The 22,887-nt window shown below is 47.7% G+C and overlaps 5 protein-coding genes across 7 annotated transcripts; 3 read left to right on the plus strand and 2 right to left on the minus strand.

Moving 5' to 3' along the window:
• The first annotated feature begins 1,980 nt into the window (after window positions 1-1,980).
• On the plus strand, window positions 1,981-2,923 carry LOC108049663 (WAS/WASL-interacting protein family member 3). The gene is made up of 2 exons (XM_017130913.1): window positions 1,981-2,780; window positions 2,842-2,923. Exons 1-2 carry the CDS (start codon window positions 1,981-1,983, stop codon window positions 2,921-2,923), a joined length of 882 nt encoding a protein of 293 aa, XP_016986402.1.
• Window positions 2,924-3,058: 135 nt separating this feature from the next.
• On the plus strand, window positions 3,059-4,454 carry LOC108049713. Its single transcript, XM_017130998.2, has one exon. The coding sequence runs from the start codon at window positions 3,416-3,418 to the stop codon at window positions 4,361-4,363; it is 948 nt and encodes a 315-aa protein (XP_016986487.1). The 5' UTR covers window positions 3,059-3,415; the 3' UTR covers window positions 4,364-4,454.
• Window positions 4,455-4,578: 124 nt separating this feature from the next.
• On the plus strand, window positions 4,579-8,930 carry LOC108049711 (retinoblastoma family protein). The gene is made up of 8 exons (XM_017130997.2): window positions 4,579-5,289; window positions 5,350-5,489; window positions 5,552-5,740; window positions 5,802-6,156; window positions 6,228-6,559; window positions 6,952-7,675; window positions 7,778-8,158; window positions 8,228-8,930. Exons 1-8 carry the CDS (start codon window positions 5,098-5,100, stop codon window positions 8,459-8,461), a joined length of 2,547 nt encoding a protein of 848 aa, XP_016986486.1. The 5' UTR covers window positions 4,579-5,097; the 3' UTR covers window positions 8,462-8,930.
• Window positions 8,931-10,002: 1,072 nt separating this feature from the next.
• LOC108049710 (HEAT repeat-containing protein 6) lies at window positions 10,003-13,259 on the minus strand. Its single transcript, XM_017130996.2, has one exon. The coding sequence runs from the start codon at window positions 13,179-13,181 to the stop codon at window positions 10,044-10,046; it is 3,138 nt and encodes a 1,045-aa protein (XP_016986485.1). The 5' UTR covers window positions 13,182-13,259; the 3' UTR covers window positions 10,003-10,043.
• A 475-nt stretch (window positions 13,260-13,734) lies between these two features.
• Window positions 13,735-22,858, minus strand: LOC108049732 (protein suppressor of sable). Of its 3 annotated transcripts, none has more exons than XM_017131022.2 (6): window positions 22,461-22,858; window positions 19,968-20,325; window positions 19,663-19,904; window positions 17,254-18,596; window positions 16,811-16,935; window positions 13,735-16,254 (listed from the first exon to the last, which is right to left on the minus strand). In XM_017131022.2, the coding sequence occupies exons 2-6, from the start codon at window positions 20,245-20,247 to the stop codon at window positions 14,189-14,191; spliced, it is 4,056 nt and encodes a 1,351-aa protein (XP_016986511.1). In that variant the 5' UTR covers window positions 20,248-20,325; window positions 22,461-22,858; the 3' UTR covers window positions 13,735-14,188. The 3 variants fall into 3 exon arrangements, with proteins under 3 accessions (XP_016986511.1, XP_016986512.1, XP_016986510.1); XM_017131023.2 differs by having other exon boundaries at window positions 22,373-22,858; XM_017131021.2 differs by having other exon boundaries at window positions 21,696-22,858.
• Between the last annotated feature and the right edge of the window lie 29 nt (window positions 22,859-22,887).

Raw genomic sequence — 22,887 nt, forward strand, 5'->3', positions numbered from 1 at the left:
GTAATGTTAATGTAATGTTAATGTAATGTTAATGTAATGTTAATGTAATGTTAATGTAATGTTAATGTAATGTTAATGTTAATATAATGCTAATGCAATGTTAAAGTAATGTTACTGTAATGTTAAAGTAATGTTAAAGTAATGTTAAAGTAATGTTAAAGTAAAGTTAAAGTAATGTTAAAGTAATGTTAAAGCAATGTTAAAGTAATGTTAAAGTAATGTTAAAGTAATGTTAAAGTAAAGTTAATGTAATGTTAATGTAATGTTAAAGTAATGTTAATGTAATGTTAAAGTAATGTTAATGTGAACTAGTGTTATGTTAATATGACGTGGCTAATTGTAGCCTAGTCATCGTCTTTGCTAATTTTTTCTCGCCCTCGGTATTTATAATTCCCAATCAGTTCTAGCCAAAAAATTACGACCTACTGGTTGTTGGCAGCCCATAATCAGTTTAATCGGATGACCAAAAGTGTAAGTGTGTGTTTCTTGAGAGGTTCCAGATGATCAATGGTTATACCATATGACATGGATCGTTCACCAGGATGAGTGTGTGTTTATGACTTGCATTGTTCACCAGGATGTAGGATCAAGGACCTCTCAAGGTATGTTATATATTATAAATTAATTCACATAATTCGCATAAAAATGTCCAAAAACCTGGAATTTCTAAGCAGATAACATTTCGTACAGATATCCGACTTTAAAATGCTAAATGATCGTGGTTTAATTTTCTAAAAATCTGTGTTCTTAACTTGTTTTGTTTTTTGGTTCGATTTTTCGTAATTTTCAATGATAAAACCCCTTTCCAAATTTTAAAAAAATGGGTTTGCAGAAAAGTGACCTAAAACCTGCACTCCTAAGTCCATAACTTTTATTACAGATATCCGATTTCAGAGTGGCATACCTCAAAATGATTGTGTTTTAATGCTCTAAAAATCTGCATTTTCACTTTACTTTTTATTTTTGGGTCAGTTTTTCGTCATTTTCAAAAAATTGGCTTGCAAAAAAGTGTCAAAAAAACGGCACTCTAAGCCCATCAATTTTCTCACAGACATCCGACTTAAAAGTAGCTTACCTCAAAATGATTGTGGCTTAATTCCTAACAAATCTAAGTTTAAATCTGTGTTTGTAAATTTTGATCGATTTTCTTGACACTTGTTCAAAACAGTAGTCCTAAATAGTCCGAGGTACCATTGAACTCATTAAAAAAAACTGCGATGCTGTCCAGTGTCCATTCCTGTTTGCTATTTGAGTTATTAACCAACATAAATCGGAATGCTTGGCATCCCGCTCTAATTCGGAATTCGTCTGCACAAGGCGGTTATGCAACCCGCTCCAAATACCCGGCGCGGATGGAGGAAGTGCGCCCGAACCGAACGCATAGCTTAGATGTTTCCTCGACAGCGGCCCGCCCAAAAGTCTGCCCAACAGGTTTCGCCCGCAGTGGGCATCCATAGTTTTCCACGTCCACATCCCAGTTTTGGCCCGAAAGGAAAAGTGGTTCGAGTGCGAAACCGGACTGCCAGCAGGGACTTTCAGGCCAGGCAATTAAATTACCTGTGGTACTTGTACTTGGAGGTGCGTGTACGTTTGGGCACAGCAAAAAATAATATGTGTTTTTAATATGTATTATTTTCAAATCAAATGAAAATATTTTTAAACAGTACTAAAAGATAATGAAAATGCTAATAATGCTAATGATAATGGCATTAAAACGCAACATGAAACCTTACTTAATTTCATAAAATTGCAAATATTCTCGTTTTCGTTTTGCTAAACTTAAGCATGCAGTCGCATCTTGGATTAGGATTGTTCCTAACCCTTTTTTTCTCTGTGCATTGCTTCACAAGCCGACAAATGCGTGCGCTTCCGTTTTACTTGATTTGAACTCCTTCCTTTTTCCGTTTTGGAGGAGGTGGGAGATAAATAAGATATAAAAGAGACTGCTCCGCCCAGGGGCTCCTCAATCCAAAGTCAGTTATGGTCGGTTTCGGGTCAGTTCGTGCGACGCTCTTGGGTTTCCTGCTCCAGATCCTGTGCGCTGGGCTATCTGCCCAGCAGCTCCTCCTCGATCGTCCACAGAGATCCCTGTACGACGATCCCCTGGAGCATCTGCCGCCGCTGGGCTGGAATAGCGTGGGCGGCGGATTCGGAGTGGGTGATTGGGCCTACAACCCCGTTGGCCTCGGTCACATGAGCAAGGATGAGCTGCTGACACTGCTGGAGGCCTGGAAGGAGGTGGAGCAGGAGCAGGAGACGGCCGCCACAACGACTGCCCCGCCGGCAGAGACCACCACCCGAAGGCCACCGGCTCCACCGCCACCTCCTCCGCCCCGCCCCATTCCCATACCCATCTCCATCCCAATGCCTGCTCCCTCCATTCCCCAGCTGCCTTCTGGGACGCCCATCACTGTCAGGCTCCCAGCATTTGTGCCCGTCCGTCTGGCAGCGGTGTTCACACCACCCGCCGGTGGAGCTGGTGCTGCAGCAGCTGGTGACGCCGGAGGAGATGACATGGCCACCGCCGACGGGCCAGATGACGACGCCACTCCTCGCCTCTTCCGCTTCATGTCCATGCCAGGGGTTCGGGCCAGGTCCCAATCCCAGTCGCAGCCCAGGCAGCAATTCGTGGTGAGGAACACCCTGGACAGCGTGGACGCGGGCACTGCTCCAGTCCGGCACCTGGTGAAGCCGGAAGTCAGGCCCAAAGCCACGGCGGCTGCAGCTCCCCCGTCCATTCCCAAGGCGCCTGGCCAACCAGCTCCCTTCTTCCGCCCCAGGTAAGCCCAAGTGAAAGCGAGTGGAGTTGGAGTGGTCACTCATTCCCCAAATTCGCCCCAGATTCGGTGTGCCTCCGCATCTGGTCAACGCCCGCTTCGAACTGGTGCCCTCCTCCCAAGTCATCGGAGATTGGCGGGAGTGACCTGGGATCTGGGAACTATAAAATCCTGGAGAGAAACATCCGGATTCCACTAACCAAAAGAGAATAGTTTCACCAAGAAACTGTGCAACTTCCGAAGGAGGCTTCATTGCTAGACTATCCCCACTGCCTCCTCCTATATTTTATTGAATATTATTTTTTTGTTTGCCCAAATATATTATGGAATTAGTCATAGGTTAACAACATACTAAGGAAGTTGATTGCACTTCCCTTTAGTTTTAAATTCAGTATTTGCTCATGGGGTTTTGCATCAAGAAGTTCTTTTAAATGCTGGAATTTATTCTAAAATGTTTTGGAAGGCGACTCTATATAGACCAGCAAAAATAAATATGTACATATGTACATGCTGTGATGGTCTGATCGGAACGATCAAAAGGAAATATTTAAACTAACAATCAGAGCGTTTCGCTTCAACGCAGTTAAACAAAAGCAAAAAAAAAGGGTAGATCATTTGAGATTCAAAAAATTCCCAAGATGTACAGCTCCGAGTCCATTAATGTGCTCTGCGGTGTGGGAGTACCGCGTCCGAACTTCCAGCGGCTGATTACCTACGTGGAACCCGGCGGCTGGAGAGGCTGGTTGGAGGAGCATCGGGAGATGCAGGTGTGGCGCCGGCGGAAACGGAGCTCCGTCAGCGCCTCCTCGATCAGCGAGACACGCCTGCACTGCCCGGAAGCCTTTCTGCGCGTCACCATCGTAGAAGTGCATCCGCAAACCGGTCGGCCGATGACCAGGTGTCTCACCTACCACCGCAGCCTGTGGCCCCGGCACCTTTCGCCCCACGCCTCTCTCGGCCGTCGGCCCAAGCTCATGAACATGCGCCCGGTATGGCCTCCGCCAGAGGAGAGGGCCTTCGCCAAGCTAGAGCTCATCTGGCAGCGTCCTGGCATCGACGGCGGCCTGGCCCCCCGAAGAGTGCCTGCCCGGATGAATGTCAGTGGGGCGGAGCCGGAGAACCGGACTGTGCATCCCATCCGAGTACACCACAAGGCTCTGCAGACGGAGGAGGAGCCGAGAAAGGTGGTCCACGACAAGGCCACCTGCGTGGGCAGCTCCTCCCGCTCGATGATCTCAAGTAGGATCGCCAGAGAGAAGTCCCAAATGCTGAAGGAGCAGCAGGAGATGGTGTCCGTTGCCAAGAAGGTGCAGGTGGAGAAGTTGAAGGGTAGGGACAGGTGCAATGGCAAGGGCTCCAGTGGATCGGATGGTGGCCACAGCATTGCCTCAATGGACGCCGTGGCGCAGACAGCGGCGGCGGCGGATGCAGTGACTCCCGATCCCTCCCTTGCCTCCAGCCTCACCACGGACTCGCAGGGGATCGATGAGCTATCCACGGCGGCGGGATTAACGGCAGCCTTCGCCTGGCGACATGAGGTCTTCCAGCAGCTGGCCTGGCGCTCCAGGAGCCTATCTCTGCCGTAGACAAGATGTGATTGATGTGTGAGTGTCGGCAAGGGTAAACTGACCAAATTTGTGAGTGAAATAGGTTTAATAAAAGCAGTTTTGCAACAAATGTGTTTGCATTTTGCTAGTCTTTAAGTTTTGAAAATATTTAAATTGGCAACTACCGATGGCCGATGACCGATAACTTTCTGCCGGCGTTAACCAGCACTGGGCCTCAGCTGGGTGGTGCTCCTGTGTTGCCAGACCATCAATCAAAATAGGAGCACGTCGAGGGAAAACTGACATTGCCGAGTCATTGCCGCGAAAATCGGGCCGTGAAAAGTGTTTACCATCAATGGCTGAGTGCGAGCCTGTGCAGTGAAAGTGAAAGGTGCCTCAAAAGTCCCCAAAAAATCACAACTCCGCGGGAAAATCTCCCGCTGTCGCGCCCGACTGGCAACCCTCGCTGCTTTCCCGCCTTTTTCTATGGCGAGAAATGGAATAAAAGTTTTCAGTGCGGCGCTAAAAAGTTACATGTCCGTGAGGAGCGAAGTGGCAAGAGCAGATCACACCGGCAGCCACTAGGAAAAGCCAGCGAAAAGTCCGCACAACCAGCAGCCCCAGTTGCGGTGTTCCAACCCTGCTTGCCTTCTCTCCGCCTCTCTATTCCAGGCTGCTGACGGAAGCAGCGGCCGCGGCGGAAAAGTCAGCCGGAAAAACATTCGCATTCGCACCCGCAGAACGACAGCCACAGCAACATCCGCATCGGCAGGATGAGCGAGCCCGAGCCGCAGGAGCTGGGCGCCGAGGTGGTCAGCGGATCGATGGCGACCAGCGACGACCAAATCCAAGAGATGACCAAGGCCAAGTACACGAATCTGTGCCGGGAGCTAAACATGGACCGGCAGACTGAGCTGCAGGGCTACCAAATGTACCACCAGGTTTCCCAGCGGTGCTCCCTGGAGGTGAGTTGCAGTGGGAACAGAACGAGCATGAACTTAAACTAACCGTTCCCTTTTCGGCAGGGCGAGTCCATCCACTGGCTGTGCTGCGCATTGTACGCCGCTTGCCGAAGGTCCAGCACGCCCACAGTCATTGGCCAGGATGCGGTGGTCAGGGGCAACTGTGTGTCCTTGAACAATTTGCTGCGCTGCTGCCAGATGAGGTGGGTTTCCGTTTGCGTCCTGTAGTTTCCTGCCCTAACTAGTCATACCTCTCTTTCACCAGCATCTACGACTTTAAGACCAAGATCAAGCTGTGGTGCGACATGGCCAACCTGCCTCAAGAGTTCATCAACGAGATCGAGGTCCTGGACCGCAAGTTCAGCATCACATTCACCCTGTACAAGCGTTTCCGCACCATTTTCGACAAGATCTTCTCGTGTCCGCCCAACGAGAAGAAGCACTCCAAGTACACGTGCGTATGGCATCCTGGGAGCCCTAATCCCCGTTATTCTAAAGTCCCCTCTCCGAAACAGCTCCCTGCATGGCAATCACGCCCACGGCAAGTGCTCCTACATCAAGTTGGACGACATATGCTGGCGCCTGTTTCTCTGCGCCAAGAACCAGAAGCCCAGCAACACCGTGGACCTGGTCACCTCCTTCAACCTGATGATTTGCTGCATCGATCTAATATACAACAACGTGCTGGCCGAAAAGCGCACCGATCTCATTAACCCCAAGTTCGAGGGCCTGCCGAGCAACTGGACGGAGCTGGACTTCCGCCATAAGCAGCACTGCATCCTCGGCTACTTCTGCGACATGACCGAGGAGGCCAAGGCCATGAAGGCCACCACCTTCCGCGAGATCATGACGAGCTTCTTTCAGACAATGGTGGGTGCGATGAATGAGCGGTCTTTGAGCACCTAAATGGCTTATAATAACCATGTTTCCATCCCAAACAGACCATCTACGGCAACAAGGACACCATGCTAAACCTGCTGACCAACGAGAACTTCGAGCGGAACCTCAAGTCGCTCAACATCAGCTACGAGCAGTATGTCCTAAGTGTGGGCGAGTTCGACGAGCGCATCCTGAGTGCCTACGATGCGGGGGACCATACTGGCCTCAACGACCAGGCCCTACGTCCGCCAGTCACCCCGCTTACTCGCAAGCAGGACCTGCCCGCCCAGCCGGCGATGGCCGGCGACAAATTTGAGCCCGTCCGCAACGCCACCAACAACGTTAAGCACCTGATCGCCTTCGGGCGCCTCACTGAGCCCACGGACTTCGTCAAGTAAGCGAGTCGCGAGTCTCTGGGCATTATAGAAACCTTGTGTTTGTTGTATAAGCAAGCCATGGGCGAAGGTGTAAACAAAGTTTAATTTAAATATTTATTTACAATGCACAGGTTGCAAGAACAAGTACAATTTTCGTGAATCTTGAGTAAGAAATGTCTTTTCAAACGAATCTGAGCAAACTACCTTTCATTTTAATATTGTACGAATGTGTACAAATTCTTTAATGTAGATTTATGTGAATAAGAGGAATTTTAACGAATACTTAGATTGTGGCTGTAAAATGAATTCAAGTTCAAGTAGAGATTTTTAACTGATGCAGCAACCAGAAATTCTAACTTTAATACCATAGCGCACCTTTTTAATCAATGTCACCCTCTCTCATCTTTAGGCAAGCTGGAGAGGAGGTCATCGCCAAGCTGCTTAACATCATCGAGGAGACTAAGCAGAAATTCCTCGCCAAATATCCGTCTACGGAGGCGAAGAGCCGCTTCCGCCTGGCCAAGTCCTTCTACTTCTACTTGCTCGACCAGATCCTGCAGGCGGAAATCCAGAAGAAGCCCGACATCGATCTCAAGCGACTGCTGGTGCAGAACATCTTCAACATCACGCTGATAGCCTGTTGCGTGGAGCTGGTGCTAGAGGCCTACAAGACGGAGCTCAAGTTTCCGTGGGTGCTCGACTGTTTCAGTATTAGTCCGTTCGAGTTCCAGAAGATCATTGAGATAGTGGTGCGACACGGCTCGCACGAGGGCTGTCTGAACCGGTCGCTGATCAAGCACCTCAACTCCATTGAGGAGACTTGTAATGAGCGGCTGGCGTGGGCGCGGGACTCGCCCGTCTGGGACATGATCGCCTCCGCCCCGCCACCGCTGCCCACGTCGTTTGAGGTAAACCGCGATCGCTCCGCCGGCGTCCTGCAAATCTTCCTGCGCAAGGTGTATCTCCTCGGCTGGCTGCGTATCCAGAAGCTGTGCTCGGAGTTGGGCCTCTGCGAAAGGACGCCCGAGTGCATCTGGCATATCTTCGAGCACTCGATCACCCACGAGACGGACTTGATGAAGGACCGCCACCTCGATCAAAATATCATGTGTGCAATATATATCTACATTAGAGTGAGTAGCACAGTTTTTGTCTCTGTCTGATTCGCTGGCTTACATAATGGGAGCATGGTATTGTAATATATTCAAATTGTCTAATATCATTCTCCCTCTCAGGTAAAGCGAATGGAGGACCCCAAGTTCAGTGACATTATGCGGGCGTACCGCAACCAGCCGCAGGCGGTGAATAGCGTCTACCGCGAGGTGTTCATCGGGATGAACGACGACGGCCAGCCAAAGGTGAAGGACATCATCCACTTCTACAACAACAAGTATGTGCCGATGATCCGGCAGTTTGCCATCGACTACCTGAACGTTACGCCGGACGTGAGTGGCCGGACCTCGGACCTACTGCTCTCCCCGCACCCCAAGGAGCGGGCCGCCCAGCCCAAGAAAGTCACCCAGAACCACTCGCTCTTCGTGTCCCAGATGCCCAAGAACGAGATCCAGCAGTCGCCCAACCAGATGGTCTACCGATTCTACCACAGCCCCGCCAAGGTAAATATTATTTATAACAACTATTAGTTCAGAGTCCTAATAGCCTTAATCCTTTTGTTTTTTCCACAGGACCTACAGTTGATGAACGAAAAGGTACGCGGAGGCAAGCGCATGCTGAGATTCGTGGACGAGCCCGGATTGGGTGGCGTTGTGGAGGTAAAGCGCCAGGTGCGAGAGATGCCGCCGCACCTTAGCCAGAACGTGATGGACGACCGGGAACTGCAGGCTGGAGAGCAGCAGGCCACTGCGCCGGCGGACGGGTGCGGCCAGGGAGGAGGCGCAGGAGGGGAACACGAGACATAGACACGGGGCTTCTGGGGGCAGCTTAGACTTAAGGTTATTACAACAAAACAAAAAAGAATACTAAAAAAATCCGGCGCCGGCGGCCACTCTTTCTACACGCTGGCTTCTTCGGCGCACGCTTGACTATTTTATGATTGTTTTTTTTATTAACTCTTTTAGTTTGACATTTTAATTTAAATCCAACCACAACCAACCACTCGAACGCATCTCTTTTATAGTCTCTTTAACGCCAGCCAACCATATAAATCATATGCTAACCATACAATATATGTAAACATCCAATACTTGAAAGGAATTTTAGAAAATACCTACACACCACCCAAATCCATCGGTCGCGACTCCCTCCTTATCCATCCCGAAGCTGAAGGGGATCGGGATATGGGTGGGTTGCGACCGCAAACAAATCAAATTAATGCAATCCACATTATATATACACACATGTATACAAAATACACTATATAAAAATTGATATTGATTGTATTGATTTCTGATCCTGACCGAAGTGGCCTGCGGGAGAACATGTTAGACCCCATATTTATGACTTTTCTGTATATATAAACTTAAACGTTTATGCCAAAAAAATGTATTGGCATTTCTTATTTTTCATAAATATTTAGGAATTTATTTCGTCCCTGCTTAACACACATTTTTTAATGGTTTTTTTGTTATAGCTTTGCCAAAATAAGGCGCACAGCGAAAAGAATGACTGTTCTGTGTAGCTGACAACCTACACAATCGATTCCAGGAGGTTTTAGTAAATTTTATTTTTTGACCGATTTTCGCATTTTTGATATTTTTTACCAAATATGGCCCAAAATAAAATTTTTGAGCTGCGAATACCATTCGATTGGAAATTTTGTAACGAATTCAACGAGGTATGACATTCCAAAATATGGCCATTATTTACAAGGGATTTGATTAAAAAACTGAAAAAACGAGCTTTTTTTCTTAATTTTGGCCATTAAAAACATATATTTAAAACACATTTTTTAAGCGTTTTTTTGTTGTAACTTTGCTGGTTAACGCAGAAAACTGATATTTGGTATCCACTAATTTTTATGCTCGTCTAGGGTTGCAAACCGATAAATCTAAAATTGCTCGTCAAATTGGAGCGGCCAAATCAAATTTTTCCCATGCAAACTGGGCAACTTCCCATTCTGAAGTACCAGGCGAACATAAATGCATAGCAAGTAGCCGGCGTCCTAAACAAGTGATGTGCGATCAGCTGTTTTTTCCATGATGGCCGCCACACAACCGATTCTGATTGGACAACCAATAAGAACGCAGCTTCCATTTTACTAAATTTAACCGTTACTTGTATTCCAGCACACAGGGGCGTAGTCAGCGAAAGCAGGGGTTTGGGGGCCAAACGTCCCCAAATGGCGATTTAAACCCCGTTGACAAAAATTCTGACTACGCCCCTGCTTAACGCAGAAAACTGAAATTTCGATACCTTCTAATGTTTATGTTTGCCTGGTGTTTGGCGCAGATTTGGAAACCACGTTGTTGCGTTTGGTGTCTAAAATGCAGAAATATCAAAATTTATAGTTGGAACGCCTTTATTATATGTGATCGGGTGATCCTACGGATCAAGCCGGAGTGTGCTCGTGATGAAGGCTAAGGCGCACCGCTGCGGAGTGGTCACCTCCGCCTGGAGGCGCTGCTCCAGCAAAGGACTGCAGGTGAAGAGCGGCGCCGACTGCTCGGGAACAATGCGGAATGCGACGCGCCGCCATGTGGTCCGCACCTCCTCCAGGCGATCCTCCTCGAGGGACTCGCGCATCGCCGGCAGATCCGAGCCCCTGGCAAGCATCAGCAGGTGGGCAATGGCCAGGCAAAGCTGTTGCTGCAGTGCATCCCGGTGGTTGTACTCCTCGAAGCTGTCCAGCGCATTAGAGCGCTCCAGGGCCTCCAGGAGCGAACGCCACACCAGCGGGAAGTGGGTGCCTAGATCCTGACGCTGCTCCACCTGCAACAGCACTCCGGCGGCATTGGTGCGCACCTTGAAGTTGGCGTGCTGCACGGCCAGTTGACTGAGGGCGGGGAACAGGATTCCAGCCAGGTGGCTGCTGGCGAAGAAGGCCCTGTGCCTTACCAGATTTCCCATGGCGTGGCAGGCGTTCCACTTGACCTTGGCGTTGCCCGAGGATCTCACGCAGTCCAGCAGCTTGGACATGGCCAGCTGCATCTGCTCACCGTTCTCGGAGGGCTGGAGCTGCAGGATCCGCAGGAGATTCCCCAGAGCCCGCACCGCATTGGCCCTGACTTTGTCGTTGTCGCTGCAGCTTTTGGTGGCCGCCTGGATAAGGCGGCCCAGGAGCTCGGCGGATACCTTCTCGGTCTGGTTGGGTATGGCGGCCACCAAGGCGTCACTAATGTTTCCGAGCGCCCAGGCGGCCTTGATCCTCACCACTAGCTGAGGATCACCTATGATGCGCAGGGTCAGCTCCGCCGCGTTCTCCACAAATCCCAGATCCGCCTTCAGCGAGGGATGCAGCACGTAGACGGCCATAGCCCGCAGAGCTGCTCCCCTGACCAGCGGCTCCTCGTGGTCGTCGCTGGCGCAGCCGCTCAGAAAGGCCAGCAGCGCGGTCCTTTGGCCATCCGATAATCTCTCGAAGCTGAAGGCCCCCATGTTGGACAGGGCGTCGCAGAGGGCGCACTTCAGGGAAAGGCCGGCGGCATCGTAGGCTCCATAGGTGGCGGGCAGCAGGGACAGCCAGAAGGACATCTGCAGCTCCCGTTCCGCTGGCTCAGGCAGCAGCCTACCCAGCTGGTAGCCCACTGAGTCCAGGCAGCGGGCGGCGTAAAGCTTCACATCGGCGGCGGGATCTTTCAGTCCGGCGGAGATCACTCTGGCCAGACGCACCTGGTGGCCTCGAAGCAGTCCAATGTGCGTGGCCATGGCCTGGAGTACCTGGAAGCACTCTACTCGGACAATGGACGGAGTGCCCAGGCCCTCCAGGTACCGGAGGACCTGCCTCAGCAGCCAAGAGTTGCGCGGAATGGATGGCGACACTGTGAGGGTGGGATTCTCCACTTTATGTTGCGCCAGCTGCTCCCCCTCCTCATCCTCCTCAAGTTCCACCTCCGCATCAGAGTCGCACAGCTCTTGGAAGTCATCGACCGCGCTCGGCTCCAATTGAAGGTTTCTCTGGCTAGGAGCGAGTCCCACCGAACTGGCTATTTCGGGCGTAAGCTTTGCCGTGCCCACTAGCATCTCCATGACCAGGAGAGCGGACACGGCCACCGGAGGATCTGCACTCTTGGCCAGCTTCTTGACATGGCCAACAAACTCGTAGACAAAGCCCATTTCCAGCTGGTCGAATGGCGTGGCCTGCACCAAAACGGCCAGACACTTGAGGCACTGCGTCAGCACGGGCGGCGCATACTCCCGCTCCAGGATGGCGCTCAAAGTGCGATAGGCAGCGAGCACGGAGCGGGCCAGGCTGACGGCAAAAGGCGTGAAGTTACTGGGTCCGCGGGAGCATGCCTGGCTCAGGAATCCCTTGGAGCCGTACAGAAGCTGGGCGCCCAGCTGCAAGGCCAGGGCTCGGCAGCGCGAGTTGGTGTCCCTCTGGCCGACAAGCAGCAGGTGGCGACTGCCGCCAGAGTCGTCGTCCGGGAACAGGACGTGCCAGTAGCCGTACAGCGAGCGGCGAAGCAGCTGCTTGGTCAGGGATCCCAGCAAGTGCAGGGCGGATATTCGCACTTTGGCTTGCAGCTGTCGGAGGTGCTTGCTTCCGGACGGCTGATCCGAATCGGAGGGCTGGCAGTTCTCAACCGAGTCTCCAGTCAGACAGCCGTAGTCCTGGTTGCCAACCAGCAGCAGGCGCTCCCGGGGATTGGCCTCCAGGGGCTCACTGACCGCCTGGTTCCGCTGCTTGGCCAGCGATCGCATTTTGCGCACTTTGTTCTTGCGCCCGCAGGAGCGGGACTTCTGGGTGGGCTGCTGCTCCGTCTCCTCGTGCTCTTTGCCGTAAGCGGCGGACTGCTGGGCTGGTGGCAACTTGCAGGGCTTGAGAGCCGTTTTTCCTTCAGGTCCTCCGTACGCCAGATAGCACTGGACCAGGCCCATCAGCTCGGGAACCCGTTCCGCCGCAAAGTCCGGCTGCCTGGCCACTAGCTTCTGGACCAGCTGCAAGCTGTGGGCCAGCATCAGGGCCATCTGCTCTTCCTTGGCGGCTGGCCAGTGGCCCTCGAAATGCATGTGGATTAGGGAGTTGGCGAGGTTCCGGCTGAGGCCGGCTTCCTCCGGCGACTCGTCCAGCTCGGCCAGCACGAGTTCCTGGCACTGCAGGAGGATCAGGGCTGCGTCCACCTCTTTGGCCGGGGGGAACGCGCTCAGTTTAGGCCAGAAATCATTCAGCTTCTCCTTGGGCGTCGTTTTCAGCAGGGCCAGTAGCAGATTAAGAGCTCCGGCAGGCGGCGCCTGCTGCCCGACGGCCATCAGCTCGTCCACCAGCAGGTGCGGCCTCACTAGGATTATCCTTCTGGCCAGGATCAGCTCGCTGAGCCACAGCTGCCAGAGGTACAACAGGTCGTGGTGGCCTCTCGCTCGCACCTCCGCGATCAGCTGCTGCAGACGCTCCGCCGCCACTCCCACGGGAACTCCCAGCTGCTGTTGCAGCTCCCGGATAAGCTGCAAGTGCTCCTGTCGCTTCGCCTCGTCCTGATCAGCCTCAGATTCCGCCTCCAAAAGAGCGTCGTACGTCTCCATTTATTGTAATATTTTAATTTCCTTCTCGAGCAACAACAATGTAGTGTGCCCGGATTCCGTGGAGCTAACTGTAAAAAAGTGTGCTTGTTTAAATCACAAAATAGCAAAGTAAACTATCGTATAACACATTTCGCGATGAATTAGAGGTGGGCTATCGTCAAAACAACTTTAACAGCGCGCGCGAAACTAAATTCAAATTCAAAATATCAAATATCAATAAAACCCAAATAAACAAAACTGAAAACTATATCTATAACTATCAATTTAAAAAATATGTATTAATGTTAAGTATCTCTCCAAGATGCTGTGATATAAATATAAATAAATAGGCAGCACTTAAGTGCGTTTTAGAAAACAGCCATATGTTTAATATGCAAAATATATGTCAATAAACTAAATTCCCCAAAATTTCGAGTCATTTAGCGCTTTGATTAGACTATCAAAGCCATTTTTATAACTAAAGAAAATCTCGCGCATTTTAAGGCATCTTTTTCGATTGTGGCGCTCCTTTCCTGCACTTTTAAAAAGGCCTAGCATACCTATATTTGCCGCATTACTTAAAACAGGTCATTTATTTGTAGTTTGTATGTCTAGTTAATCAAGTACATGTACAAATAAACAAATTATCCTACATTACTAAAAATGTTCGGTAAAAAGGGTCGCATACCATTTCTACTTCACTTTCTGATCCTGTTCCTCTGTTTTTTTTTCTTGTTTAAGTTACTTTGTTTTTTACTCCGTTTAAACTACATTTATCAATACGTAGTAGTGCTATAAGGGTCTTCCTTACACCTAGCCAAAAAAAATAGGGACAATGATGGGGATTTAAGTAATAGAATACAATGTACAAAGCAGTCGAAGCCCGGATTTTCTAGAAAAGGGGGGAAAACCCAGTTCTTTGTGGGGTTTAATAGGGGGTGGGGTGAAAGGGTCATGGGGCATAATATGGACATCATTTTGGCATAAGAAGTCTTTTATGTTGGTTGGGTTTTCCTGGACACTCGCTTTTAGATGTTGCGATTCCGCTGATTGCCGCCTCGCTGATTGCGATTGCTTCCATTGCCGTTTCCACCTGGTCCTCCGGCCGGAAAATTTCCACCTCTGCCTCCCCCGTTGTTGTTATTGTTCCCATTGTTAAAGTTGTTGAAAGGCATGCCCATGTTGCCCATGTTACCCATGTTACCCATGTTGCCCATGTTGCCCATGGGATTCATGTTGCCCATGCCGCAGCCTCCTCCTCCATTGTTGCCTGCTCCGCCCGCAAACGGATTGAAGGGATTGCCATTGGGCACTGGTCCTCCTCCTCCCTGGTTTACTCCTCCTTGGTTTCCTCCATTGCTGCCTGGCAGCATTCCCAGCAATCCAGCTCGCGGAGGTGGCTGATTGAAAGGCGGTCCCAGATTGCCCATTTGCATCATCATTCCGGACATGCGCAGCATCCGTATATTTGGCGGCGGTACCCTTAGCATTTGTGCCAAAATTGGTGGCGGCTGCGATAGATTGGGCAGTACCACACCACCTCCTGCTGCTCCTGCTCCTGGTGCTCCTGCTCCACCACCGGTATTCTCCTCGGGCATCTGCACCACCTGTCCATTGTCATCCACAAAAATGAAGAGCTTGGCAAAGATTTGCTGCAACGTGGGGTTGTTCACTATAAAGCTGACATCAAAAATCTTTGGTGCATCCTCGGGCAGCTGATGAAACTTCTTAAGTTCGGTAAACACCAAGGCGAGCTGTTGATTCACCATGATCTTATTATTGCTGCCCAGATTCTTGTACCAGTTGGAACTCTGCATCAGGCTGCGGATTTCGGAGATTTGTTTGCTGCCACCAGTGGCATTGGTTGTAGTGGATGGAGTGGGATTCGCCGTACTCGCAGCTTGAGTTTGAGCCTGAAGATGGGCTCTCCTGGGATCGCGACGTGGATCTGTTCGCACCGCGGGCTTTTCCAGCTGTAGATTCGGAGGCGGTACACTCATCGATGGCGGTGGCACACTCATCGAGGGCAAATTGGCCAAAGCCGGGGGCGGTGAACTGGGCGTGGCATCGCGTACACTGCACTCCGATTCTGGCGAGGCTATACTCGCTCCGGAACGACCAAAGGAGTCACTCGACAAGGAGCTAGCCCCCGCAGGAGCTACCGAGCCCAAGGGTCCGCCATTATCGGGTATATCGGGTAAGCCCAAAATACGACGGATGCGCGGATCCCGCAGATCCCGCTGCCCCTTGTGCAGAGCGCTGGCTCTGATCTGGGCATAGCTGGTCTTCTCCACGAACACCATCTGCAGCTGCCAGCGGAGCGGAGTGTGCGAGAAGATCGCCGCATCTATCTCGGTGGCGGGCATGTAGTGTATCATCGGTTCGAACGGGAGGCGCATATCTGTATCACGCTGGCGCAGCTCCTCCTCCTCCAGGGCGGGCTCCCTACGCTGGTGCTGTTGCTCCGGCTTGGAGGGATCGAAATCATACATTGAAGGGCGCACATAGAGCGAGGGCGTCGTTGGCGGCAACGCTTCCGTAATGGCAGGCAATTCCGGCATCTCAAGGTCGTGATCCTCCTGCTTGGGCGACTGGGACCCCGGCTCCGGAGTGGGAGTCGGCGTCAGCGAACGCGAATTCGAATTGGAGTTCTCATTACTGGAGTCCACATCGCCATCGCCGCTGTGAGCCTTGAAGGGATTGCGTATGATGTCGCGGTAGAACGCCGCTCTAGCCTCGGGATCCGATTGCTTGTCACCGAACAGAATGCGGCTGAACACATTGGTGGAGGAGTTCCCGCCGCTGGGCACGGGTCTTAGTCCTGATTGATCATCTCCAGCCAATGGCGTCATCTCCTGATTGGGCGACGTGGCACTGGCTGGCAGCAGTTGGCTTGTCGAGGCTGCCTGGCCCAGCATGTTGCTCATGAAGCTGGGCAAATCGAAAACTGAGGGCAAGGGCGCCTCCTCGGTGGCGGAATCCTGTCGAGCGGCCGTCGGCGCCTTCGCCGGCTTTGGTTGCTGCTCCTCTTCGGCGGTGGACTCGTTGCCATCGTCTATGACCAGTTGCTCTTCATCATCGCGATCGTCGTCCACTAAAATGAAATAGAAAAGTCAATTAAAATAAATAAATACTTTAAAAAAGGCAAGAAATCGCGTAATCAGGCTTTATTTAAAATTGAATAGCCTCTGTCTTCGTTTAGAAGAAAGCTTTAAACCAAAGCACAAAAATATAAGATTGTTTAACATCTAAATTGATCGAAGTCAAAACTTTACACAATTTTGACTATTTAAGTATTTTAAACATGTATTTAATTTATTAGGTAAATTAGCTTCATGTAGCTTTTTTGTTCAACACTAAAAGTTTTTTTATAATCCTGACTAAATCATTCAGAACTTTTTGAGATCTCAACGTTCATACGGACCAATTCCTCGGCTAGTTTTCTTGCTCAAGAATATATATGTATACTTTACAGGGTCAGAAAAGCTTCCGCTTACCTATTACATACATTTCAACGAATGCAAAGAAACTTTCATCACAAGATGTTGAGATGTTGTTAGAATGTTTACATAGTCCCTACTTATACATCACCAAAGTGCTTCCCCTATTATATTGTTAAACCAATTGTAAAAATAATCCCATCTACTCACGCGGATCGTTGCCCGAAAAGCTGACATGTGCATCCTTGAGATACTGTGTATAGTCCACCATAATGAAACCATTGCTGTTGGAATTGCTGTTGTTGGCCTCCGTTTCCGGCTTCGCAATGGGAGTGCTACATGAAAAAGTGGAAGTTAACACATTGTTAGTAAGTAAAACTAGTAAGTAAACTTCGGGAGACAGAAGTTTATCGTTAATATGGCAGCCATAGGACACAATTTTTCAGTATTTGTTACAAAACAAGGCAGTTTTAATTATTTTTAAGAAGTCTTTTCTGAAATTAAGGGACATGGCTAAATCGATAAGTCCTGAATCATCAAGAACATAATACTTCATAGGGTCGGAAATGTCTCCTTTGCTGCGTTGTATACTTTTGACTAAAATTATAAAGCCCTCTGCGTTTAGAAACTTTGGCTTTAGAAGCAATGCTTACCTGATCGGCGTTTCCGTTTGGGTTTGTGGCTTGGCCTCTTCGGCCTTGCGCTGAATCTCCCCAATCTCGACCAGCGTTAAGCCCGCCTCAGTTAACTGGCCAAAGGGCACTTGCAGCATTTGCTCCAGGTTCGTGATGCCCAGTTTATTCAGCTTGGCCATGTTTTCGGGACTCAAAACGCTGGTGAGATTGGCCAAGTCCAAATGTGGTGGCAATGATTTGACAGCCGAAGATGTGTTCCCCGTTTCTGATGCAGCTGCTGCTCCAGCTGCCGCCTTGGCTGCCGTTTTATCAGCCCAGCGGGACTTGCGTTTCTTCTCTGGATGCGGTGGATTGATGACCATGTCTAAAAGGGAGGGAATGCAGCCACCGGCCTCAGCAGCCCCCTGTTGTTGCAGTTGGAGCTGTTGCTGTTCCTGTTGCTGCTGCATTTGTTGCTGCTGCATTTGTTGCTGCTGCTGTTGCATCTGCATGTGCTGCTGCTGATCCTGTCGCCTGCCCATTCCCCCACTGCCCATCATGCTGCTCCAGGTATTCTCCCGCTTAAATTGCTCGCACAACTGCTCGTGTCGTCGAGTCATCTGCCCCAGAGCAATGTCCCTCGATATTCGCTTGAAATCGCCGAGAATTTCTTTCGGTGCCGTCTCCATGTGTTTGAGCAGGATGTTGCGCAGCTGTTCGGATAGAGGTTCGCCGTGATGAAAAAGGCAATCGTCGCCGGCATAGCAATCCATGCCCAGGTAATAGTACTTGCAGGGGAACTCCTTGTGCATGTATGAGCACTTGTCCCGCTTGGCGCAGCAATCCATTAGATAGAACTTGCATAGCTCCAGTTTGCGGGGCTCGACACGACCGCAGCCGCCCATCTTATCCTGACCACCGCCACCTCCTTCCCCGGAATCTCGACGATTTCGCTTGGGCCCTGCTCCAACTCCAACGGCCTCATGGCGTTCGCGATCCCTTCGCTTGCGTTTGTTGCTACCCCTTTGCGTATCCTTCTCTCTATCTCTTCGCATTCGACGCCGCTGATTCATCAAGCCCGGGCCAGATGCCGCCTCCTCCTCGGAATAGGAATCGTAGCTGCTGTAAGGATCCTGCTGCGAATCATAGCCTCCTCCTCCTCCACCAGCGCCTGCTCCTCCGCCTGCCGCTGGCCCATCGCCCATATCCCAGTCGGGACCGCTGAATCGTTGAGCACCACTACCTCCAGATGAGGCTGGTGCTACTCCTCCGGGCGGCGGACTGCCGCCGCGTACGTTCATCATCTCATACTCGTCCATGTCCTCACTACCGGCACCGCCCGCCACACCGGACACGTCATCCTCTTCACGGCGTGACCGTTTCTGGAAAGGATTAAGTCGGAAAATTAAGGATTGAACAGATATGTGAATTAATGACATGAAGTTTTAATACAGACAATAATATAATGCATATAAAATATGCAAAAGGACTTCTGGTAAGGATTAAGAGAGTAAGCTCAGGGATTTCGGAAGTGCTTATATAGAAAGGACTTTGTAAGAATGAATCGTAATTGAACATAAATAAAGTGCATAATAAGCGATAGGAGATTAGGGAGATGTACTAATTTCACAATGATTCAAATGGTTTTTCAAGTAGGAACTATTTATCATAGTAAAAAAAAATGTATATAGTAAGCATGGACTTCTGTACGTTGGCCTTATTAAACGAAAGGCGCATTTAAAGAACCCTTCACGAATTTATTTTAAACCAACACACTATGGTTATAACTTAGGAACTCAAGGAATTAAACAAGTATTAAGATTACTTGAATTACCTACCTTCCCATAAGCTTATTAATGGTTTATCAATAATATCATCGAGCTTAAACGTTTTTGATCTCACAATGATAACTACAAACTGGAATCCTTTTAAGAAAACTGTATTTGAATCCCTTAACACTCTTTAGATCCCCCATATAAAAGCAGAGAAGATCACATTGGATATGGTTTTTTACAGAATTTTACGCTAACATAATTTCCTATTAATTAAATGCATATTATGTAATTAGGAGATTTCTACTGGCAAGTCAGTTTTTTATTGCAGCTTTTATCCCGGAAACCTGATCCTTCGATCCTGCTTTATACCCACCTGACTGCGTTCTAAGCAGCTTAGCCAAACCATGCAGCAATCAAGTCGATAGTTAATGATAAACTAAAGGCAGAAGGAACAGGGGAAAAATAAAACAGTTCGTCATGGGATTTTGTCACGGTAGCTAAGCTCTTTCATATAATTTTCAAGTTTAGCATGTTCTCAATTTCCGCAGAGCCACATACAAAAAAAATGTTGAATTGCTAAAAGGGAATTTTCAAATTATCTGGTCATTTAAGATTTAAATGGGAGTGGGAGGTAGAACAGATGGAACAGGTTAATTATGGGGAATGGCATTACCTGGTGTTCCTTGTCCTTCTTTTGCTCACGCTCGCGTTCTTTTTTCCTCTTCCTTCTCCTGCTGCTGCGACTTGGTTGCTGGAGGTGATTTCCGCCGCCGGATAAACCCTCCCCGGATCCCTCCAAAGATACATCGCCCATATCGCCTTGGTTTGACGAACGCATTCTGGGCATTGGCGGTTCTATGCCCTTCTTCTTTAAGGCATTGGCTATAGCATTTTCAATGCTGCTGGCGTGATCATCTATGGATGTTTAAAATGTATCAAAATAATTATCTGTAAAATCCCATCCCAACGAGCTTTTACCTTCCAATGGTCTGGGCTTCTTAGACTTGCTGCTATTGTTATTGTGTACGCCGCTAGAATCGGCCGATAATCCCAGAAAAACGACATCCTCTTCGCTGATTTTGTTCTTCACCTCGATGCCCACAAATTGGACATCATCATCCACTGAGGAAACCTTCTTTTGGACTTTGATCTTCGGTGGCGGCTGCGCTTCCTCCTCCTCGTCATCGTCGTCGATCTCGCCATCCTCTAAGTCCTCCGCTAAATCAATCACCGGCGCATCCGCCAAAATAGATGACATTTTCGTATTTATAGCTTAGATCTCAATGGCGATAAAGCTAGTGGCGAACCCGCGAAAAACGATGCTCTTTTTGCAGAACTGCTGGAACAAAAGGGTGTTTTGTAAAGGTCATGGATAAGGAAACGATCTCAATATAGCCCTATATAGTTATGTATATATATATCGAAATATTCAGAGGTGAATGAGTACTCCCAACCTAACCACATATGCGATCGAAAACTAAAAACTGAATGCTATCTGGAATTGGTTAACACAAAAAGCAAACGTCCCTGATGGGTCGAAATGGAGGTGTGATCTTAGAACTCAAATATTTCGGCTTCGAAAAGGTTTAAAGCTCGTATTGTTTTCAAAATGATTCAAAAACGATTTTTAAAAATTACACATAAATACATGTTTAAATTAATTAAGTTTTGTTTCATTTAACTGAACAAAGGTGTTTTAGATAATATTGTTTGGACTTAAAAGTATAAAGTAATGTTTTTTCAAAGATGTTGAAAATTGTAATATCTTAAAAATTATCGTTTTCTTTGTGCTTTTAAAGAATATACATAGATCAAATCTTTTTAATATTACAAGTTATCGATTATAAGGCCACAGTGAAAAATAATGCCTTTTAAGTGTTACTACTTAAAATTCATATTCCTATAATTTTTAATGGAAATATATTGGTATGTTATTATTGTCGCATTTAAAACTATATTGTCAAATAAGTATTGCCAATTAATTGATTTTAAAATTGACAACGTTTCAGAAATTTATTTATCTAAAATGTACGCAAAAGTCATAATTTAAAGTTCCAAAAATTTCCAAATACTATAAGCTTTTTTTAAAATATTAGACAAGATCAAATTAAATAAAAGAAAACAATTTTCAGAGAGTACGCTAAAAAGCTACAAAAAATATTAAAAATTGATCATGAATTTTACAAATTAAAATATATTTTAAACTATTTAAAGCAACAATTATTGCAAATCTACAATCAAACAATCAAATCTAAAACATTTTTAAAATTAAAAGAAAACTTAAATAATAGCACAAATGTTTAATTTGAATTCTCCAAATTTTGGAAAATTCAAAACATTTCTGAAAACCGTAAAGCAAAGGGCAGCAAAACAACAGCAACAAAAATTTCCAGTGAGTTTGAAAACATATCCAGTTTGTTTTTGTTTGGTATTGTGCGAAAGAGACAACAACCGTTATAAGTCACATGCGCATCTTTGTATTGCGTGTGTTTATATGTATGAGTGTATCTGGGACTTGATGTTTGCATTCAAATTTTTTTACATTTATACATATGCACTTAAGCAAAGTGTGCAATCATTTCAATTAAAAAAATTTACAATAACAAACATGTCATACACATAATAAGCGCGTGTTTCGTTCTGGCTCGCGGTTGTTTATCATGTTGTCTCTATCACACATCCAATACCTAAGCGGGTAATACATACAAACAAGGCAATGTTCCAGTTTGAATGTACTCGCGTATGTTTTGGAAGAAGATAATGTCTTTGTTAGTTAATTATTGTGTTTTTTGAGTGTGTGCTCGAAAAAAAGAAATGTTTAATGTTTACACTTTTAGTTTTTTTAGTTTGATGTAAGAATTTGTTTAAGTGCGACTATTAATGACAGTCGTGTGTATGAGTGTGCTAAACAGCTGCGCAGTTTGCATTTATGTACATACATACAGTGAACGAAAAACCACGCATATTTGTTTTTCTTTTTGCTGGCGTTCCAAAAACAAATGTATGTATGAATGCTTCCAATAACTCGCGCCACCTGTCCCTTTCTCACGCACGATGCGAGGGGGGCGTGGCCGCAGAGGAACATACATATGTATACATACAGACATACATAAGTACATATACAGTGGAGTACATACAGATATTTCGGAACTATGCCAAACAATCAAACATTTCGTTTTTTTTCGATCTTACTTTCTTTTTAGCGTGATTTTACGTGCGATTTCTGTTTTCTTTTTTTATATGGAACATTTACAACTTTTCGGTATTTGTTTATAACATTGCTGTTCGGTTTTCGGTTTATAGGTACGATTTTTTTGGTTCGTTGTTTTGCTTTTTGCTTTTCGTTTTTCCTGTTTTTGTGTTTTTTTGGCGTCGCTGCTTACATAATGTGGAAGTGGTACAGTAGGTGAATAAAGATATATATACTGGCTTATATGACATATAGTAGTGGCCATACATATATTGACATACATCTGATATATACGTATTTGATGACGCAGCGGTTCTTTGTGTACATATATAGGTATGAAAAAATCGTTGAAATTTTCGCAAAATCGAATAGCGACCTTTTTCGACTTGGTTTTTTCTGATACTATATATATGTGTGCGTGCGGCGAGCGCGCGCTGTCTTGCTCGCACCCGCTTTAGCTCGCTCTCGCCCTCTCTGTCTCTCTGCCTGCGGGCCCTGTATCTCAGTATGTCTCTCTCCCTTTCTTTCTGTCTGACTCTGATACGCTCATGGACAGAATACAATATACAAAAACATTAAATTAATAAAACTTTTCGTCTCGTCCAAAACATGAGTAATTTCAGGAGCGTGATTTTGTTAACAGTTCAACAATTCTACTTAGTGTGACCGTTTGTTGTTTATTCGATATTATCCCATGGATGGCCAAAC

Source organism: Drosophila rhopaloa, unplaced genomic scaffold (assembly GCF_018152115.1).
Source record: "Drosophila rhopaloa isolate 14029-0021.01 unplaced genomic scaffold, ASM1815211v1 contig_3, whole genome shotgun sequence".
Taxonomy (NCBI): Eukaryota; Metazoa; Arthropoda; class Insecta; order Diptera; family Drosophilidae; genus Drosophila; species Drosophila rhopaloa.

What these genes read in the sequence shown, in the direction of transcription:
- LOC108049663 (XM_017130913.1), top strand. Translation starts at nt 1,981, where the DNA reads ATGGTCGGTTTCGGGTCAGTTCGTGCGACGCTCTTGGGTTTCCTGCTC. An exon ending in GCTCCCTTCTTCCGCCCCAG is followed by an intron (nt 2,781 to 2,841) that starts GTAAGCCCAAGT and finishes AATTCGCCCCAG; the next exon opens with ATTCGGTGTGCCTCCGCATC.
- LOC108049713 (XM_017130998.2), top strand. Translation starts at nt 3,416, where the DNA reads ATGTACAGCTCCGAGTCCATTAATGTGCTCTGCGGTGTGGGAGTACCG.
- LOC108049711 (XM_017130997.2), top strand. Translation starts at nt 5,098, where the DNA reads ATGAGCGAGCCCGAGCCGCAGGAGCTGGGCGCCGAGGTGGTCAGCGGA. An exon ending in CCCAGCGGTGCTCCCTGGAG is followed by an intron (nt 5,290 to 5,349) that starts GTGAGTTGCAGT and finishes CCTTTTCGGCAG; the next exon opens with GGCGAGTCCATCCACTGGCT. An exon ending in GAGCCCACGGACTTCGTCAA is followed by an intron (nt 6,560 to 6,951) that starts GTAAGCGAGTCG and finishes TCTCATCTTTAG; the next exon opens with GCAAGCTGGAGAGGAGGTCA.
- LOC108049710 (XM_017130996.2), bottom strand. Translation starts at nt 13,181, where the DNA reads ATGGAGACGTACGACGCTCTTTTGGAGGCGGAATCTGAGGCTGATCAG.
- LOC108049732 (XM_017131022.2), bottom strand. Translation starts at nt 20,247, where the DNA reads ATGTCATCTATTTTGGCGGATGCGCCGGTGATTGATTTAGCGGAGGAC. An exon ending in GAAGCCCAGACCATTGGAAG is followed by an intron (nt 19,905 to 19,967) that starts GTAAAAGCTCGT and finishes AAACATCCATAG; the next exon opens with ATGATCACGCCAGCAGCATT. An exon ending in AGAAGGACAAGGAACACCAG is followed by an intron (nt 18,597 to 19,662) that starts GTAATGCCATTC and finishes AATCCTTTCCAG; the next exon opens with AAACGGTCACGCCGTGAAGA.